The sequence below is a fragment of the Scyliorhinus canicula genome, chromosome 7, assembly GCF_902713615.1.
Source record: "Scyliorhinus canicula chromosome 7, sScyCan1.1, whole genome shotgun sequence".
Lineage (NCBI taxonomy): Eukaryota > Metazoa > Chordata > Chondrichthyes > Carcharhiniformes > Scyliorhinidae > Scyliorhinus > Scyliorhinus canicula.
The window spans coordinates 123488321-123510190 of NC_052152.1; the positions used below are offsets into that span (position 1 = coordinate 123488321).

Sequence of the window (21870 nt, forward strand, 5' to 3'; positions counted from 1 at the left end):
ATATTGAGGAGGGCTATTGTCAGCTGCAAAGAGACATAGATAGGATGTAGAGCTGGGCTGAGAAGTGGCAGATGGAGTTTAACCCTGAAAAGTGTGAGGTTGTCCATTTTGGAAGGACAAATATGAATGCGGAATATAGGGTTCACGGTAGGGTTCTTGGCAATGTGGAGGAGCAGAGAGATCTTGGGGTCCATGTTCATAGATCTTTGAAAGTTGCCACTCTGCAGAAGGCCTATGGTGTAAATTTAAGAGCCGTGAGGTGATGATACAGCTGTACAAAATCTTGGTAAGGCCACATTTGGAATACTGTGTGCAGTTCTGGTCGCCTCATTTTAGGAAGGATGTGAACGTTTTGGAAAAGGTGCAAATGGGATTTACCAGGATGTTGCCTGGAATGGAGAATAGGTCTTACGAAGAAAGATTGAGGGTGCTAGGCCTTTTCTCATTAGAACGGAGAAGGATGAGGGGCGACTTGATAGAGGTTTATAAGATGATCAGGGGAATAGATAGAGTAGACAGTCAGAGACTTTTTCCTCGGGTGGAACAAACCATTACAAGGCAACATAAATTTAAGGTGAATGGTGGAAGATATAGGGAGGATGTCAGAGGTAGGTTCTTTACCCAGAGAGTAGTGGGGGCATGGAATGCACTGCCTGTGGAAGTAGTTGAGTCAGAAACATTAAGGCCCTTCAAGCGGCTATTGGATAGGTACATGGATTACAGTAGAATGCTGGGGTGTAGATTGATTTGTTCTTAATCTCGGAAAAAAGTTCAGCACAACATTGTGGGCCGAAGGGCCTGTTCTGTGCTGGATTTTCTATGTTTTATGTTCTACCTCCTCAGGAGGTACAGATGTCAGAAGACAGATGTGAACTATTCGTTCTTGCAGCCGACCAATGTTCTCTGGCTCTGCCCACAGATCTCCCTGTTGGTCCCTAATGGGTCCTACTCTTTCCCTGGTTATCCTCTTCCCATTGACGGCGGCACAATGCGCAGTAGTTAGCACTGCTGCCTCATGGCAGGTCCCATGTTCGCTGCTGGCCCTGGGTCTGTGTGGAGTTTGCACGTTCTCTCCGTGTCTGTGCGAGTCTCACTCCCACAACCCAAAAGATGTGCAGGGTAGGTGGATTAGCCATGCTAAATTGCTCCTTAATTGGAAAAAATAGTAATTGGATACTCTAAATCTATTTTTAAAATCCTCATCCCATTGATATACTTATAGAATATCTTGGGATTTTCCCTACTTTCAGCAGCCAGAGCTTTTTCATATCCCCTGTTTTCAGTTTTTGTTTTTGAAAATGTTTTCATCAGGGTTTTTTCTTTTTATACATAACAAGATGAAAGTAAACATAAGCATAAACTATATACATCGGTTACAAGTTACAATTTACATTTAGCTGAGGCTGGTTTAGCACAGTGGGCTAAATAGCTGGCTTGCAAGGCAGACCAATACCAGCAGCACAGATTCAATTCCCAAATCGGCCTCCCCGAACAGGCACAGGAATGTGGTGACGAGGGGCTTTTCACAGTAACTTCTTTGAAGTCTACTAGTGACAATAAACTATTATTATTGGCCTTCAGATTTTCGGCGGGAGCAGTGGCCAGGGGTCTGTCGGTCCTATTTGAAAACTTACCTTGCAGGAGAAGCGGCCTCGTTAGTACCTGTATATAAGTTGGGTGATTGCTAAACCTGAGACACTACACTTGTAGTGTCCCCCACCCTTCCACCTCCTCTAACCTAAGGGGTTGAGTGAATATCAGGTAAGCTCTTCCTTTCTTTTTCTTGTTTTATCTCGAGGAGATGGCAGGGAAGGCAGTGCAATGTTCCTCCTACAGAATGTTTGAGGTGAGGGACGCCATCAGTGTCCCTGCTGATTTCACCTGTGGGATGTGCACCCATCTCCAGCTCCTCAGAAACCGTGTTAGGGAATTGTAGCTGGAGTTGGATGAACTTCGGATCATTCAGGAGGCAGAGGTGGTCATAGATAGAAGCTTCAGGGATGTAGTTACTCCTGGGAATGAAGCAAGATGGGAGACGGCGAGAGGGGCTGGGAGGAAGCAGTCAGTACAGGGATCCCCTGTGGTCGTTCCCCTTAGTAACAAGTATACCGCTTTGGATACTGGTGGGGGGGACGACTTATCAGGGGTAAGCCATGGGGTACAGGTCTCTGGCACAGGTCTGTCCCTGTTGCTCAGAAGGGAAGGGGGGAGAGGAGTAGAGCATTAGTCATTGGAGACTCCATAGTTAGGGGGATAGATAGGAGATTCTGTGGGAACGAGAGAGATAATAGCTTATTGTCACTCGTTGGTGTTGCCTCCCAGGTGCCAGGGTCCGCGATGTCTCGGATCATGTTTTTGGGATCCTGAAGGGGGAGGGGGAGCAGCCCCAAATCGTGGTCCACATAGGCACCAACGACATAGGTAGGAAAAGGAATAGGGATGTAAGGCAGGAATTCAGGATGGAAACTTAGATCTAGAACAAAGTTATTATTTCTGGGTTGTTACCCATGCCACGTGCTGGCGAGATGAGGAATAGGGAGAGAGAGCAGTTGTACACGTGGCTACAGGGCTGGTGCAGGAGGGAGGGTTTCAGATACCTGGATAATTGGGGCTCATTCTGGTGTAGGTGGGACCACTACAAATGGGATGGTCTCCACCTGGACCAGAGGGTTACCAATATCCTGGGGGGAAATTTGCTAATGCTCTTCGCGAGGGTTTAAACTAATTCAGCAGGGGGTTGGGAACCTGAATTGTAGCTCCAGTATACAGGAGGTTGAGAGTAATGAGGTCATGAGTAATGTTTCAAGGTTGCAGGAGTGTACTGGCAGGCAGGAAGGTGGTTTAAAGTGTGTCAACTTCAACGCCAGGAGCATCCGGAATAAAGTGGGTGAACTTGCGGCATGGGTTGGTACCTGGGACTTCGATGTTGTGGCCATTTCGGAGACATGGATAGAGCAGGGACAGGAATGGTTGTTGCAGGTTCCGGGGTTTAGATATTTTAGTAAGCTCAGGGAAGGTGGAAAAAGAGGGGGAGGGGTGGCATTGTTAGTCAAGGACAGTATTACAGTGGCAGAAAGGACGTTTGATGAGGACTCATCTACTGAGGTAGTATGGGCTGAGGTTAGAAACCGGAAAGGAGAGGTCACCCTGTTAGGGGTTTTCTATAGGCCTCCAAAAAGTTCCAGAGATGTAGAGGAAAGGATTGCAAAGTTGATTCTGGATAGGAGCGAAAGTAACAGGGTAGTTCTTATGGGGGACTTTAACTTTCCAAATATTGACTGGAAATGCTATAGTTCGAGTACTTTAGATGGGTCCATTTTTGTCCAATGTGTGCAGGAGGGTTTCCTGACACAGTATGTAGACAGGCCAACGAGAGGTGAGGCCACATTGGATTTGGTACCGAGTAATGAACCAGGACAGGTGTTAGATTTGGAGGTAGGTGAGCACTTTGGAGATAGTGACCACAATTCGGTTGCGTTTACATTAGCGACGGAAAGGGATAGGTATATACTGCAGGGCAAGTGTTATATCTGGGGGAAAGGTAATTATGATGCGATGAGGCAAGACGTAGGATGCATAGGATGGGGAGGGAAACTTCAGGGGATGGGCACAATTGAAATGTGGAGCTTGTTCAAGGGACAGCTACTGCGTGTCCTTGATAAGTATGTACCTGTCAGGCAGGGAGGAAGTGGTCGAGCGAGGGAACCGTGGTTTACTAAAGTAGTTGAATCACTTGTCAAGAGGAAGAAGGAGGCTTATGTAAAGATGAGACGTGAAGGTTCAGTTAGGGCGCTCGAGAGTTACAAGTTAACTAGGAAGGACCTAAAGAGAGAGCTAAGAAGAGCAAGGAGGGGACATGTGAAGTCTTTGGCAGGTAGGATCAAGGATAACCCTAAAGCTTTCTATAGGTATGTCAGGAATAAGGACGAGGGTAAGAGTAGGACCAGTCAAGGACAGTTATGGGAAGTTGTGCGTGGAGTCCGAGGAGATAGGAGGGGTGCTAAATTAATATTTTTCGTCAGTATTCACACAGGAAAAAGACAATGTTGTCAGGAGAATACTGAGATACAGGCTACTGGACTAGAAGGGATTGAGGTTCATAAGGAGGAGGTGTTCGCAATTGTGGAAAGTGTGAAAATAGATAAGTCCCCTGGGCCGGATGGGATTTATCCTAGGATTCTCTGGGAAGCTAGGAAGAGATTGCTGAGCCTTTGGTTTTGATCTTTATGTCATCATTGTCTACAGGAATAGTGACAGAAAACTGGAGGATAGCAATGTTGTCCCCTTGTTCAAGAAGGGGAGTAGAGACAACCCCGGTAACTATAGACCAGTGAGCCTTACTTCTGTTGTGGGAAATGTTTGAAAGGTTTATAAGAGATAGAATTTATAATAATCTCAAAAGGAATAATTTGATTAGCGATAGTCAACACGGTTTTGTGAAGGGTAGGTCGTGCCTCACAAACCCTATTGAGTTCTTTGAGGAGGTGACCAAACAGGTGGACGAGGGTAAAGCAGTTGATGTGGTGTATATGGATTTCAGTACAGCTTTTGATAAGGTTCCCCATGGTAGGCTATTGCAGAAAATATGAAGGCATGGGATTCAGGGTGATTTAGAAGTTTGGATCAGAAATTGGCTCACTGGAAGAAGACAAAGAGTTGTGGTTGACGGGAAATGTTCAGCCTGGAGTTCAATTACTAGTGGTGCACCACAAGGATCTGTTTTGGGGCCACTGCTGTTTGTCATTTTTATAAATGACCTGGAGGAGGGCGTAGAAGGATGGGTGAGTAAATTTGCAGATGACACTAAAGTTGGTGGAGTTGTGGATAGTGCGGAAGGATGTTGCAAGTTACAAAGGGACATAGATAAGCTGCAGAGCTGGGCTGAGAGGTGGCAATGGAGTTTAATGCAGATAAGTGTGAGGTGATTCATTTTGGAAGGAATAACAGGAAGACAGAGTACTGGGCTAATGGTAAGATTCTTGGGAGTGTGGATGAGCAGAGAGATTTCGGTGTCCATGTACATAGATCCCTGAAAGCTGCCACCCAGGTTTTAGAGTTAGAGTTAGAATTAGAGTTAGAACAGTACAGCACAGAACAGGCCCTTCGGCCCTCAATGTTGTGCCGAGCCATGATCACCCTACTCAAACCCACGTATCCACCCAATACCCGTAACCCAACAACCCCCCCCCCTTAACCTTACTTTTATTAGGACACTACGGGCAATTTAGCATGGCCAATCCACCTAACCCGCACATCTTTGGACTGTGGGAGGAAACCGGAGCACCCGGAGGAAACCCACGCACACAGGGGGAGGACGTGCAGACTCCACACAGACAGTAACCCAGCCGAGAATCGAACCTGGGACCCTGGAGCTGTGAAGCATTTATGCTAACCACCATGCTACCCTGCTGCCCCTCTTTTCATAGAATTTCATAGAATTTACAGTGCAGAAGGAGGCCATTCAGCCCATCGAGTCTGCACCGGCTCTTGGAAAGAGCACCCTACCCAAGCCCATACCTCCACCCTATCCCCATAACCCAGTAACCCCACCTAACACTAAGGGCAATTTGGACCCTGAGGGCAATTTTTAGCCTGGCCAATTCACCTAACCTGCACATCTTTGGACTGTGGGAGGAAACCGGAGCACCTGGAGGAAACCCACACACACACGGGGAGAACGTGCAGACTCCACACAGTGACCCAAGCCGGGATTCGAACCTGGGACCCTGGAGCTGTGAAGCATTTGTGCTAACCACTATGCTACCGTGCTGCCCATATAGGTTGATAGGGTTGTTAAGAAGGCGTACGGTGTGTTAGCTTTTATTGGTAGAGGGATTGAGTTTCGGAGACATGAGATCATGTTGCAGCTGTACAAAATTCTGGTGAGGCCGCATTTGGAGTATTGCGTGCAGTTCAGGTCGCCACATTATAGGAAGGATGTGGAAGCAATGGAAAGTGTACAGAAGAGATTTACCAGGATGTTGCCTGGTATGGGGGGAAGATCTTATGAGGGACGGCTGAAGGACTTGAGGCTGTTTTTGTTGGCGAGAAGAAGGTTAAGAGGTGACTTAATTGAGGCATACAAGATGATCAGAGGATTAGATAGGGTGGACAGTGAGAGCCTTTTTCCTCGGATGGTGATGGCACGAGGAGACATAGCTTTAAATTGAGGGGAGATAGATATAGGACCGATGTCAGAGGTAGGTTCTTTACTCAGAGAGTAGTAAGGGCGTGGAATGCCCTGCCTGCAACAGAAGTGGACTCGCCAACACTAAGGGCATTTAAATGGTCATTGGATAAACAGATGGATGATAAGGGAATAGTGTAGATAGGCTTTAGAGTGGTTTCACAGGTCGGTGCAACATCGAGGGCCGAAGGGCCTGTACTGCGCTGTAATGTTCTATGTTTTACAGGTGCCCAGCTTTTGACTTGGCCCCCTAAGCCCAACTCCCCTCGTTCTCCAAGCCTCCCTCCCCGCCTTTCTGTCTGGTGTGTGTTCTTTGTTCGTTGGTTCACCAATCCTGAAACTATTGGGGTAGTGTAGTGAAACATATGTTACCAGGACTGGGATTGATGTCCTCGGGGGACAGTTTGCAAGAGCGATTGGGGAGGGTTTAAACTAATATGCCAGGGGGTGGGAACCTATGTAAGGGGTCAGAGAAAGAGGGAGCAAGGACAAAAGCAAAAGGTAGAAAAGTGAATAAGAAAAGTGATAGGTGGAGAAACCAAGGGCAAAATTCAAACAGGGCAAAAGAGAAAAATATTGGGAGCAAGACAAACAATGTGAAAAAGGCCAGCCACCCCAAACAGGCGCCGGAATGTGGCGACGAGGGGCTTTTCACAGTAACTTCATTTAAAGCCTACTTGTGACAATAAGTGATTTTCATTTCATTTCATTTCCATTTCATTTCATTTTTCAAAGGAAAACTTAAAGACTCTGTGCCGCAATGCAATTTGCAATAAAGTGGATTAACTCATCGCGCAGAAAGATATAAATGGGTAGGATATAATTGGGATTACTGAGACATGGCTGCAGGGTGACCAGACATGGGAACTGAATGTCCCAGGGTATTTAGTATTTCGGAAGGACAGTCATGAAAGAAAAGGTGGTGGCGTGACACTGCTGGTTAAAGAGAAAATTAACACAATAGTGAGAAAGGATATTAACTCTGACAATGTGGAGTCTGTATGGGAAGAGTTGAGAAATACCAAGGGGCAAAAAATATTAGTGTGTGTCATATATAGACCCCCAAACTGCAGTTGTGATGTTGGAAATGGCATTAAATACAAAATTAGAGATGCATGTAATAAGGGAATATCGGTGATCATGAGTGATTTTAATATGTACATAGATTTAGGCAAATCAAATTAGCCACAATGCAGTAGAGGAGGAATTCCTAGAGTGTATACGGGATGGTTTTCTTGTGGAGGAACCAACTAGAGAACAGGCCATCTTAGGCTGGGTACTTTTCAATGAGTAGGGAATCATTGCCTATCTGGCTGTGCAAGACCCCTTGGGGGTGAGCGACCATAACATGAGAGAGTTTTTTTTATCAAAATGGAGAGGGAAGTCATTGAGTCGGATACTAGGGTGCTGAATCTTAATAAAGGAAACTATGAAGCTATGAGGCATGAGTTGGCCTTGATAGATTGGGTGGAGTTACTGAAAGGATGACAGTGGATAGGCAATGACAAACATTCAAGGACTATAGCAACTGTTCATTCCTGTCTGGCACAGAAGCAAAATGGGTATGTGGGCCAATCCATGGCTTACAAAGGAAATTAGAAATAGCATCCAATCCAAGGAAGAAGCATACAGATTGGCCAAGAAAAATAACAGGTCTGATGATTGGGAGCAGTTTAGAATTCAGCGAAGAAGGACCAAGGGGTTGATTAAGAAGGGGAAAATACAGTACGAAAGAAAGCTTGCAGGGAACATAAAAACTGACACTAAGAGTTTCTATAGGTATGTGAAGAGAAAGAGATTGGTAGAGAGAACTATAGGCCCCCTACAGGCAGAAACAGGGGAATGTATAATAAGGGACAAAGAAATGGCTGAGCAATTGAACACATACTTTGGTTCTGTCTTCACAAAAGAGGACACAAATCAGATACCAGAAATGTTGGAGAATGAAAGGTTTAGTGAGAGGGAAGAACTGGAGTTGATCAATATTAGTAGAGAAATGGTGCTGGGAAAATTGATGGGATTGAAGGTGGATAAATCCCCAGAGCCTGAAAATCTGCATCCCAGAGTACTAAAGGAGGTGGCTCTGGAAATAGTGGATGCATTGGTCACCTTCCGGGATTCTGTGGACTCTGGAACTGTCTCTGTAGACTGGAGGATAGCGCATGTCACACCGATATTGAAAAAGGGAGGTAGAGTGAAAGCAGGGAATTATAGACCAGTAAGCCTAACATCAGTAATGGGGAAAATTCTTGAATCCATTATCAAGGACTCTATAGCGGGACATTTAGAAAACAATGGCAGGATCAGTCAGAGTCAGCATGGATTTATGAAGGGAAAATCATGCTCGACAAATCTGTTGGAATTCTTTGAAGTTGTAACTAGCCCAGTTAACAAGGGGAAGCCAGTCAATGTGGTATATTTGGACTTTCAGAAGCCATTTGACAAAGTCCCGCATAAGATTACTGTGCAAGATTAAAGCTCATGGGATTGGGGGAAGTGTATTGTGGTGGATAGAAAATTGGTTGACAGAGAGGAAACAAAGAATTGGAATTAATGAGTCCTGTTCAAATTGGCAGGCAGTAACTTGTGGGGTGCCACAGGGATCGGTGCTGAGATCCCAGCTATTTACAATTTCTACTAATGATTTGGATGAGGGAACAAAATGTAACATCTCAAAAGTTTGCAGATGATACAAAGTTGGGTGGGAGGGTGAACTGCGACGAGGATACAGAGATCCTTCAGTATGATCTGGACAGATTGGACGAATTGGCAAATCAATGGCAGATGCAGTATAATTTGGATAAGTGTGGAAACAAAACCAGGAAGGCAGATTACGACCTGAATGGTTGTAAATTGGGAGAGGGGAGTGTGCAGCGAGACCTGGGCGTCCTTGTTCACCAGTCGCTGAAGGTAAGCATGAAGGTGCAGCAGGCGGCAAAGAAGGCTAATGGTATGTTGGCCTTCATTGTGAGAGGTTTCGAGTACAGAAGCAGAGATGTGTTGTTCCAATTATACAGGGCCTTGGTGAGGCCACACCTCGAATATTGTGTGCAGTTTTGGTCTCCCTTTTCTGAGGAAGGATGTTCTTGCTGTCGAGGGAGTGCAGCGAAGGTTGACCAGACTGATTCCAGGGATGGCGGGACTGTCATATGAGGAGAGATTAATAGGTTAGGTTAGGATTGTTCTCGCTGAAGTTCAGAAGAATGAGGGGGAGATCTCACAGAAACTTATAAAACAGGATTAGACAGGGTAGATGCAGGGAAGATGTTCCCATTGGTGGGTGTGTCCAGAACCAGGTGTCACAGTCTGAGGATTCAGGGTCAGCCATTTTGGAGGGGATAAGGAAACATTTCTTCACCCAAAGAGTGGTGAGCCTGTGGAATTCATTACCACAGGAAGTAGTTGATGCTAAAACATTGAATATATTCAAGAGGCAACTAGATTTAGCATTGGGGCGAATGGGATCAAAGGTTATGGGAAGAAAGCAGGATTAGGCTAGTGAGTTGGATGACCAGCCATGATCGTGATGAATGGCGGAGCAGGCTCCAAGGGCCAAAAGGCCTCCTCCTGAAAAAGGAGGCAATTGTCAGGGCTAGAAGGCTGGGAACAGACAAAGCCTGTGTGGAATATAAGGGACTTAATCAAGGAGTCAGGAGGGCTAAAAGGAGTCACGAAAAGTCATTGGCAAATAGGGTTAAGGAAAATCCCAAGGCCTTTTACACATACATAAAAAGCAAGAGGGTAGCCAGGGAAAGGATTGGCCCTCTGAAGGGGAGGGAATATATGTGTGGAGCCAGAGGAAATGGGTGAGGTACGAAATGAATACTTTGCATCAGTATTCACCAAAGAGAAGGAATTGGTGGATGTTGAGTCTGGAGAAGGGTGTGTAGACAGCCTGGGTCACATTGAGATCCAAAATGATGAGGTGTTGGGCGTCTTGAAAAATATTAAGGTAGATAAGTCCCCAGGACTCATCCCAGGATCTACCCCAGAATACTGAAGGAGGCTGGAGAGAAAATTGCTGAGGCTTTGACAGAAATGTTTGGATCCTCACTGTCTTCAGGTGATTTCCCGGAGGACTGTAGAATAGCCAATGTTGTTCTTTTGGTTAAGAAGGGTAGCAAGGATAATCCAGGGAACTACAGGCGGGTAAGCCTCACATCAATGGTAGGGAAATTACTGGAGAGAATTCTTCGAGACAGGATCTACTCCCATTTGGAAGCAAATGGACGTATTAGCGAGAGGCAGCATGGTTTTGTGAAGGGGATGTTGTGTCTCACTAACTTGATAGAGTTTTTCGAGGAGGTCACAAAGATGATTGATGCAGGTAGGGCAGTGGATGTTGTCCATTTGGACTTCAGTAAGGCCTTTGACAAGGTCCCTCACGGGTACAAAAGGTGAAGTCACACGGGATCAGAGTTGAGCTGGCAAGATGGATACAGAACTGGCTAGGTCATAGAAGGCAGAGAGTAGCAATGGAAAAGTGCTTTTCTGATTGGAGGGCTGTGACGAGTGATGTTCCGCAGGGATCAGTGCTGGGACCTTTGCTGTTCGTAGTATATATAAATGATTTGGAGGAAAATATAACTGATCCGATTCGTAAGTTTGCGAATGACACATAGGTTAGTGGAATTGAGGATAGCGATGAGGGCTGTCAGAGGATACAGCACGATTTAGATCGTTTGGCGTCTTGGGCGGAGAGATGGCAGATGGCGTTTAATCCGGACAAATGTGAGGTAATGCATTTTGGAAGGTCTAATACAGGTAGAGAATATACAGTGAATGGTAGAATCCTCAAGCGTATTGACAGTCAGAGAGATCTAGGTGTTCAGGTCGACAGGTCACTGAAAGGGGCAACACAGGTGGAGAAGGTAGTCAAGAAGGCATATTGCATGATTGCCATTATTGGCTGGGGCATTGAGTATAAGAATTGGCAAGTCATGTTGCAGCTGTATAGAACCTTAGTTAGGCCACAGTTGGAGTATAGTGTTCAATTCTAGTCGCCACACTACCAGAAGGATGTGGAGGCTTTAGAGAGGGTGCAGAAGAGATTTACTAGGATGTTGCCTGGTATGAAATGAAAATCGCTTATTGTCACAAGTAGACTTCAAATTAAGTTACTGTGAAAAGCCCCTAGTCGCCACATTCCGGCACCTGTTCGGGGAGGCTGGTACGGGAATTGAACCGTGCTGCTGGTCTGTCTTGGTCTGCTTTCAAAGCCAGCGATTTAGCCCTGTGCTAAACCAGCCCCCGGAGGGCATTAGCTATGAGGAGAGAACATAGAACATAGAACAGTACAGCACAGAACAGGCCCTTCGGCCCTCGATGTTGTGCCGAGCAATGATCACCCTACTTAAACCCACGTAACCCGTATACCCGTAACCCAACAATCCCCCCATTAACCTTACACTACGGGCAATTTAGCATGGCCAATCCACCTAACCTGCACATCTTTGGACTGTGGGAGGAAACCGGAGCACCCGGAGGAAACCCACACACACACGGGGAGGACGTGCAGACTCCACACAGACAGTGACCTAGCCGGGAATCGAACCTGGGACCCTGGAGCTGTGAAGCATTGATGCTAACCACCATGCTACCGAGAGGTTGAATAAACTCGGTTTGTTCTCACTGGAATGAAGGAGGTTGAGGGGCGACCTGATGGATGTCCACAAAATTACAAGGGGCACAGACAGGGTGGCTAGTCAGAGATATTTTCACAGGGTAGAGGGGTCAATTACTGGGGGGCATAAGTTTAATGTGCGAGGGACAAGGTTCAGAGGAGGTGTACAAGGCAAGTTTTTTTACACAGAGGGTAGTGGGTGCCTGGAACTCGCTACCGGAGGAGGTGGTGGAAGCAGGGACGATAGTGACGTTTAACGGGCAACTTAAAAAATAAATGAATAGGATGGGAATAGAGGAAGATGGACCCCGGAAGTGTCGAAGATTTTTGTTTCGATGGGCAGCATGGTTGGCACAGGCTTGGAGGGCCAAAGGGCCTGTTCCTGTGCTGTACTTTTCTTTATTCTTTGCTCCTATCTTCTGTGTATCTATGTCTACCCACAGTGCTGTTAAGGAGGGAGTTCCAGGACTTTGACCCAGTGACAGTGAAGGAATGGCCGATATATTTCCAAGTCAATATGGTGAGTGACTTGGAGGGGAGGTTCCAGGTGGTGGGGTTCCCATGTATCTGCTGCCCTTGTTCTTTCAGATAGTCGAGGTTGTGGGTTTGGAAGGTGCCGCCTAAGGACACTAGCAAACCAGTTGGAACACAACAAGGAATTCTATTGCTAATTAAATCAAGCAAACATTCCATTTTAATTTAATAAATGAATGGACTGATGAATTGAATCTATGAAAGGTGCAGTTTTCCTGCATGGTCCCAAATTCTTACCTAACTGTACAGGAGTTAAGTTGATTCGGCCAGGTCTGTTACTCTCCTTCCACCTCTTCAGCTCCTCCAGCTCCTTGTTTGCCACTGGAATGAAGATGTTTAATGTTGTCCTGTGACTGCATGACCTCAATAAACAGCCCATCCCAGTTGACACCACCTCCCCCCTCAACGTCCCCTCTCCCCCTGCAAGACTCCCCCACTGCCCCCAGTCCCCAGCAAATCCCCCTCCACACCTATGATCTCCCAGGAATCTCCCCCCACTGCTCCACCAACACCCCCAGGAAACTCTTCACCCCCCCCCCTAACCAGGAAACCTTCTCCCACATCTCCGACACCCAGGACACGCCCCCCCCCCCTCCCACCACCAACACCCCACCAACACCCCCAAGAGACTCTCATCCACACACCCCAAGAAACTCTCCCCCACACCACCGCCCCCCTCCCCCCCCGGCCAGGAAATTCTCCCCACTGTCCTGACCCCCAGGAGACACCACCCTACCCACAATCCCCCAGTAGACCTCACCATCCCACACTCTTGAACAACGCAGGAGACTCTGCCCACACCCCACACGCAGGAGACTCCCCCAAAATCCCAGCTCCCCCAGAGACTCCATCCACCCCTGCAGCCACCCCAGAGGAATGGCAACACATCCCCAACCCCTCCTGGAGATCCCTCATATCTCAACCTCCCAGCACAACCTACACACTCCCGCCTCCCCCTGGAGAAACCCCCACACCCCCTAACCCCTCCTGTAGACTCCAACATTTGGGAGGAGATGCCCCTCCCCTTGCCCCACCATACACCCAGCCCCCCAGGGTAGTTGCCAACCCCCACCTTGGAGACCTCCTACCCCAACATCCCCAACCCCCCAATTTTCTCCCATTAAGAATCATTGCCCAGGCATGCTCACACCTGCACCCACAACCCCGGCTAGATATCACACTCCCATCCAATGTCCCCAATTCAACCTCCAACAGCCCCCCAGCAAACTCCAAACCTCTGGCCATATCCCCTACCACCACTATCTACACCCTCATCCATTATGGCCCAGGGCCTCAGTACAGATGGGCTGACTTAATAATTTCCTTTTCTTAAATACTTACTCATTTGCAGATGAGCTCTCCTGTTGTCATTTGGTGCAATCATTGAATATCCTCCTCTACTGTAATATATACAAATAAACACATATTATTTGTAACTTGTATAAATAGAAAGAAAGACTGACATTTATAGAGGGCCTATCACAAATTCAGGGTATTCCAACCGGCTTCCCAGTCAATGAAGTATAATAAATGTTGGAATAAACACTATTTAATAAATCTTTTAACTGACAACATGTTGTGTTGGAACTCCTGTGCTTTACATTTAAAAAACACAAGTTTCTTTGTACACATAAACAATTCTTTCCCACACTACGATTGAATTATTGCTGTTCTGTATTGCTGAAAGTCAACAAAAAGTCAACAATATTGAATAAATTGTGTTACTCATTCTATGCAGCCGACAATCATGGAATCATATAAAGATTATTACTATTATTGTTTTTATTTTCATATTATAAATTTGAGCTGCTTGCAGAAAAATACTTTTCACTGTACCTCGGTACATGTGACAATAAAATCCAATCCAATCCCTCTCTCTTCAGAATTCCCTCACTGTCTCTCTCTCCCTTTCTAGAATCATAGAATTTACAGTGCAGAAGGAGGCCATTCAGCCCATCGAATCTGCATGGCCCTTGGAAAGAGCACCCTACTTAAGCCCACATCTCCACCCTAAACCGTAACCCAGCAACCCACCTCAACTTTATTTTTGGAAACCAAGGGGCAATTTAGCATGGCAGTTCATCTAACCTGCACATCTTTGGACTGTGGCAGGAAACTGGAACACCCGGAGGAAACCCACGGAGACACGGGGAGAAAGTGCAAAGTCCACAGTCACCCTAGGCCGGAATTGAACCCGGGTCCCTAGAGCTGTGAGGCAGCAGTGCTAACCATTCTGCCCACGTGCCACCCAATTCTCTGAATTCCTTCCTCATCTCTCTCTCTGGAATTCGCTCCCTCTCCAGAATTCCCACCTTATCTCGCTCCCCTCTAAGGTGCTCCTTAAAACTGATAAACTTTCTATGAATGATCCATTGACTCTGTGTGCAAAGAGTCATCCAGACTCAACAAGTTCTCTCTTTCCCTGGATCTGTCAGACTTGATGAGATTTACCAGCATTTTCGTTTTTGTCTCTTCTTATTGTGGTTCATTTCCAATGTTTGTTAGATAACACCCCAGCGTGGCTCAAGGTGCTAGATCAATGCCAGTTGTGTTGCATTTTTCAATTGGAGAGCTTGTTCAAAGTAATTGTCAACTTTGTCTCTGTGCTGCCCCAATCCCATTCTCAAAGCCCCAACCTCAAAAACATTTTCCTTCGATTTTTGAAAGCCCCGCCCCCAACGCAACAAGCACTGACACGTCACTTTTTCCGTTTCAGGCCGAGAAACAGGAGCCATCCGGAAACGAAACTGAAACTGAGCACAGCAATGGCGTTATTTTGGGCTAATGTTTTCAATCTTAATGCTAAGTATTCAGTGTGTCTAAATCCAGGTCGTGCCAACGATATAAATGAAGGCAATTCCTTCATCTAAAAGTCTGCATTAGCAAGAGCTATTTCTCGTATATTTCAGATTTTGACAGTTTATTTTATAAATTCAATATAATTGTAGAGTCTTCAAAGGGAAAATAAAAACAGACAATTCCTAAATCATTGCCTCTCTCACAATATTAAATTGGACCCAGATACCAAGTTGCTGGACTTCTTACTATTGAGCTTGTCTGCTATCCGCTTGCTCGCTTGGACTCTGTTGTGTTCCAGGCTCTTCCAGTCTTGGTTCCTCCCCGGTTCTCGGTTCACCCGTGGGGCTGGTGAGATGGTCTTGCCCCGCGGTTTTTCTGGCGCTCCGTCCCAGCTCACTCTGGTAAATTCTCCTGTTGTGGGACATGTTTCCAATGTGTCCTCAGTCTGTCAGGCAGTAACGGCTGGAGATGTGGCCCCTCCCCCAGCAATTTGAACTGTTGCCAGGAACATTAAACAGGAAGAATATCTTCTGTGAACACTGACACGAATATTGGAGTAGGTGTAATGTCACTGGAATAGTAATCCACAGACCCAGGCTCTGGCGACATGGGTTCAAATCCCACCATACCAGCTGGTAGAATTTAAATTCAAATGAGAAATCTCGAATATAAAAGCTACTCTCAGAAGCCAGAAAGGGGGACCCACAGAAGGACCACAAACACCAATGGAAAGGAAGGGGGGAGGGAACAAGGAGGCACAGAACCCAACCACACCCCACATGGGGGTGGGAGGCACACCACTTCTGAACCGAATGTTTGTAAATAGAAGCAACTAAATAATAAGGGCAGCACGGTAGCATAGTGATTAGCACAATTGCTTCACAGCTCCAGGGTCCGAGGTTCGATTCCGCCTTGGATCACTGTGCAGAGTCTGCACATCCTTCCCGTGTGTGCGTGGGTTTCCTCCGGGTGCCCTGGTTTCCTCCCACAGTCCAAAGATGTGCAGGTTAGGTAGACTGGCCATGATAAATTGCCCTTAGTGTCCAAAATTGCCCTTAGTGTTGGGTGGGGTTACTGGGTTATGGGGATAGGGTGGAGGTGTTGACCTTGGGTAGGGTGCTCTTTCCAAGAGCCGGTGCAGACTCGATGGGCTCAATGGCCTCCTTCTGCACTGTAAATTCTATGATGACAACTTTGCACTTTGTAACATATGTATCACTACGCTACCCCAATAGGTTCAGGATTAATGAGCCAACGAACAAAGAAAACACACCAGATAGCAACAAGGGGAGGAGGGTGTGGGAAAGTCGGGGGAGTTGGGTTTAGGAGGCCAATCCAAAAGCTGGGCATTTGTAATGATTTTGTTTTTCTTTTTTTTAATAAATTTAGAGTACCCAATTATTTTTTCTAATTAAGGGGCAATTTAGCGTGGCCAATCCACCTATTCTGCACATTTTTGGGTTGTGGGGGCGAAACCCACGCAGACACGGGGAGAATGTGCAAACTCCACACGGACAGTGACCCAGAATCGAACCTGGGACCTCAGCGCCGTGAGGCAGCTGTGCTAACCACTAGGCCACCGTGCTGCCCGCATTTGTAATGATGACCATGAAACTATTGCGATAAAACCCAATCTGGTTCACTAATGTCCTTTAGGGAAGGAAATAGTCATAGAGGTTGTAGTGATCTGTACATCTGCACATACACCAGGGACTACAGCACAGATGTAACAGCCACAGCATCACTCAAGGGCAGCATTAGAGGCGGGTATAAAGGGTCTGACCCAAGGGAGGATCCGCCTCTTTTAGAAGCACAGGGCTAGTGAGCAGCAGCAGACAGAGACAGCTCAGCATAGGCACTTTACCTTAGCTTCTCTTGCCTCTTGACTGTATTATGTCTGGTTGAGCTCTGGAGACAAAACAAACCCACTGAATAAAGTATTTGTGTTAACTGGAAGTCGACAATCTTTATTCAGCCTGAGAGAATAACATATGGTACCAGCAGTGATTTCAGAAAAGCTAGCTAGACACCAGAAAGAGAAGAAAAACGTGAACCGGTCACTCAACCAAGGAAGACTTTACAGAAAATGGATCCTCGATGACTAACCGATTCGGTGGAAATCGTTGGAGCTCCATGGCAGCTGGAAACAACCGGTAATTTAAGTTATAACTGGAAAATGTTTGAACAGATGTTCCAAATATGTATCGCAGCGAATGAGTTCAGCACTGCCTCTGATGCAATGAAATTAGCACTACAACTCTCAACAGGAGGGCATGAAGCGAGATAAATCTATAATTGCTTTAATTACTTAGGTGAAGGCAGCACCAAATTAGAAGTAATACTCAAAAAATTTGATGAACATTGTAAAAGTCAGTCTGGTGAGATGCTGGAAAAGTTTAACTTTTGTCATAGATGCCAGAGAAACGGAGAGCCCATCACTGATTTAATACAAATCTCAAGTCAATACCACAAGGCTGTGATTACACTGATTTCAGAGACACTATGATAATGGATCAACTAATTTCTGGAGTATCTGATAAAAATTTGAGGGAAAAACATTCAAAAAGTAAGTATCTAACTCGAGAAATCGGGATACAAAGATGCCTTGCATAACATAAACAAAATTAATACTTTGAGTCTCTACAAACGCAGAATCAGTGGGTGGGATTCTCCGTCAATGGCCCGAACCTGGCGGTAAAAACGGCGCGAATGACTCTGCCGCGGACCCCCCGGAATGTCGCAAATTCTCTGGCCGGGAATGGGCTAGCTGCGGCCTGACGCCATTCGCGACGCGTCACCCATCACGGCACGCGGCGTCGCAGCACATAGGACGCTCCCCCCCAGAGACCCATCAAAATGGCCGCCCACCGCGCAGCGCCGAGGTTCCAGGAGACGGATATTGAGGCGCTCCTGAATTCAGTGGAGCAGAGGAAGGATGCCCTGTACCCCGGACACGGCCGCAGGGTCGCACCAGGCCTCAGCCAGCGCCTGTGGAAGGAGGTGGCAGAGTCCGTCAGCGTCGTAGTCGTGACAGCAAGGACAGGTATCCAGTGACTCAAGAAGATCAATGACCTTGTCAGGGCAGCCAGGGTGAGTACTCCGATGGGCGGCACAGCCAAGGTGCAGCCGATATGGTGACACCCACCCATGCAGGCTGCAGTGGCAGGATGGGTTGTGAACCTCTGCCAACATACACACAACCGCTGGTCCACATGTATATGTCTGCCTAACACTGTTGCCCTTTATCCCTGCCACCCTCCCACCCCCCACAGGAGAAGCATTCTCACAACAACCAGGAGCGTGAGAGGACCGGAGGGGGTCCGCCCGAACTGCGACCACTCACCATCCATGAGGAGAGGGCCCTGGAACTTGCAGACGGAGCCGAGGACAGGGAGGTTGCGGATGCAGAGGTCGGGAGTGCACCATCAAGTGAGTCCCCCCACGGTCTGCTCCCCTTTCCCCCTTCTCCCATATCCCCCTTATCCCCTTCCCCATATTCCCCTTTCCCCATATCCCCCTTCCCCCTTATCCCCCATATCCCCCTTCCCCCATATCCTCCTTTCCCCATATCCACCATAACCCCCATATCCCCTTCCCCATATCCCCCTTTCCCCATATCCACCATGACCCCTAAAGCCCCCTTCCCCATATCTCCCCCATATCCCCCTTCCTCCATATCCTCCCTCCCCATATCCCCTTCCCCCATATCCCCTTCCCCCATTTCCTCCATATCCCCCTTCCCCCATATCCCCTTCCCCCATATCCCCCTTATCCCCATATCCTCCTTCCCCCATATTCCACCTTCCCCCATATCCCCACATCCTCCTTCTCCCATATCCCCCTTCCCTCATATCCCCCTTCCCCCATATCCCCCTTCCCCCATATCACCCCTGGCCCCCATCCCCATCTGCGTGTCTAACCATGCATGCTGTATTGTGTATTGCAGGATCAAACGTCGACCCACCCGCCCCGTGGATGGCGACCGTCCCCAGGACGATCCAGGGTGGCCGCGAGCCAGGGGCAGACCCGGCCCATCAGGCATAAAATGCCCCCAGAACGATCCAAGGCGGCCACGAGCCAGGGACAGACCCGGCCCATCAGACATATGCGCCCCCAGGACGATCCAGGGTGGCCACAAGCCAGGGACAGACCAGAGCACCAGGGAGACGACGCCCCCCATCTCGTGTGAGTGCGGCGACGCCGGCGGGCCAGACCCAGCGACGAGGGGGGCAGCCACAGTGGGGGAGATCCTGGAACACCACAACACCTCGGACTCCCCCCCTCTTCCCTCCCAGGTGTATCTGATGAGCAGGGCAGGCTGGCAGCTCACCATCCCTGTCGCCCGTGCCGCAGCCTGGCCCATCTAGGCCGGGCCGCTCCAGGAAATGGCTGCCAAAGGGCACAGGGCAAGAATCACAGGAGTCCACCTCCAGTTCTGCTGTACCGTCTGGGGAACCACCTAGACGTAGTCAAAGGGCCTGTAAGGCCAAAAAATTAGACACTAAGTAAGTTGGCATGGGTGCAGGGCAGAGATTTGTTATAGTGTCTGGGGCATGTGTATGACGTTTGTTATAAAAATCACTTTCACACCTCCAGAGCTGACTTTGTGCTCTCTCCGATGCATGCGGGGTTGTGGTGTGAGGTGAGTGCCAGTGTGTGTGTGAGGGGTGTTAGAACGTCGGCCTCAAGTGAGTGTGCTTCCACCCCTCCCCCTGGGTCACCCTCGCCATCCCCCCGGGCAGACGACAGGACCATGCGCTGCAGTGTCACGGCCGCATGCATGTACGGTCGGGTGGAGGGTTGTTCTGTGGCCATGGGCCAGACATTGTCCAACGATGTAGAGCCCAGAGCTCATCGCAGAGCAGGTTTGTCATCATCCTCCATTGCCTGCAATAGACACGCTTCCACCGGCGACCGTGTGAGCCCATGTGTGCCGCTGGTAGATGTGCAATGGAGGGGTGTTGTGCATGTGGGTTGGGTGTGGGTGGTTGGTGTGGGTGGATAGGGTGAGGTGGTAGGCTGGTGGGTGGGTGGGGTGAGGGTTAGTAGGCTGGTGCCGCAGTGTACAGTCTATGCCCATACTCGGCGATTCCCATGCCCCCTAGTCCGTGAACCGGATGGCTATCAGCCTGTCCCGTGCCCGGTGGCCCAGCCGGTAATGATGGGCAGCCTTGCATCCATGTCCAGCCCCTCTGTCCTGAACATTGCCCCCATCCTCCTCATCTGGGGAGGTGTGTGTAGTGATATGCATCACTGTATATATACAAGGGGTTAATGTAAATACACTACAACTAAATAACCACTAGAGGGAGCACCAGATATGTCATGACATGCAGCCAATGGGTCATTACAACAGGACACAACCAATGGGTAATCAGGATACCCAGAGGCGGCATTACCACGAAGGGGCACTTCACAACCCATATAAAAGCACATGCTCTGCCTCTTTCCACAGACAGACATCTAGAGAGTACATCAGGGTTGATCAACTGCATCACATCCAGCACATGGCTTCGAGCAGGCTGGTAAAGATAGACTGAGTTACTACAGTTAGATTAGCAGAGAGTCGAACTCATTTAAGACCTGTGATAATAGTTCAATAAACAAGTTGAACTCATTTCATAGTCTGGAGCTTCCTTTGTCAAAGCATACATCAAGGAAGCAGCTTGTGCTACACGAAGCAGCATAACACAACATGATACCAGGAGTGCCTGTTCAATCTATTTAGTTCAACTCAGCAAGATCCGTGAAAACCACCAACCAAACCCAGGCACGATTATTGAGATTCTGGTTCCTAATCCACTCAGGTACCACGGTAATCTCAGTGCCAACTGGCGTGCATTCAAGCAACGATTTCAGCTTCATATGGGAGCATCCGACCTAACTGGTGCGGCTGATGCTGCAAAGATTGCTCTTCTACTCACTATTGCGGGTGAACATGCAACAGAGATCTTCCGCTCCTTTAAATACTCCAAAGGGTAGGACAGAACGCAATTCCAGACAGTCCTGTACAAATTTGAAAGCTTCTGCGAGGTAAACACAAAAGAAATCGGTACAACTGGTGCCAATACTCACCACGAGGCAAAGGTAGGGTTGCAACAGAAGCAAACGGCAATTTTGATTGGCAGCCATCTTGCGCGTATCCAGCCGGCCCAGTCCGCACATGTGCAGATCGCCAGAAGACACGAACCGACAAAACAGTGTTTTGCGCAAGCGCGAGAAGCCGCACATGCGCAGTTGTGAAAAGAGCGCACAAGTAAAGGAAAGGTGATTTGTACATGCATAATCCATTCCTACGCTTTACGTCATGAGCGTCATGACATCAGAGGCCCCAGACCACGCCCACTTAAAGGGGAAATGTCCGAAAATTAAAAAGAAGAGTTTTAAAGCCGCAAAACACCATTCTTTCACCTCGAAAGACAGAACAATGCCTGAACTTCTACCAGTAATTGAAATCAACCTCTGCAGAAGCCTGCAACAAGCAGTTAGCACCGCCCAAAGAGATGATTTGATCCTTGAAGACTAATACTCAGATAATGATTTCTTCCTTGGGCTCAGAGAGCGCAACAGAGACTGAAACAAAAGAAGGTAATTGGTTTATCAAAGAATACTACTCAAACATGGCTGAGTTATTCAGATATGATGAACATAGAAGTATCAGCGCCACGGTTGAAAAGCTCAAAATGACTCTACTCATGGTAGATGAATCCAATACCATGATGCTATG

At 47.8% G+C, this 21870-nt stretch overlaps 1 protein-coding gene across 2 annotated transcripts in view; it reads right to left on the bottom strand.

Moving 5' to 3' along the window:
- Positions 1 to 15819, bottom strand: part of epsti1 (epithelial stromal interaction 1) — a 117165-nt gene extending 101346 nt beyond the window's left edge. Inside the window, exons 1-3 of one of the 2 annotated variants that reach the window (XM_038802864.1) lie at positions 15390 to 15819; positions 13686 to 13744; positions 12582 to 12665 (exon numbers count right to left, since the gene is read on the bottom strand). In XM_038802864.1, coding sequence (XP_038658792.1) covers positions 12582 to 12665; positions 13686 to 13744; positions 15390 to 15568 — 322 coding nt within the window. In that variant the 5' untranslated portion in view covers positions 15569 to 15819. Of the gene's footprint in view, positions 1 to 12581; positions 12666 to 13685; positions 13745 to 14795; positions 14988 to 15389 lie in introns of those variants that run through there. The other variant, XM_038802865.1, reaches the window with a different exon arrangement.
- Between the last annotated feature and the right edge of the window lie 6051 nt (positions 15820 to 21870).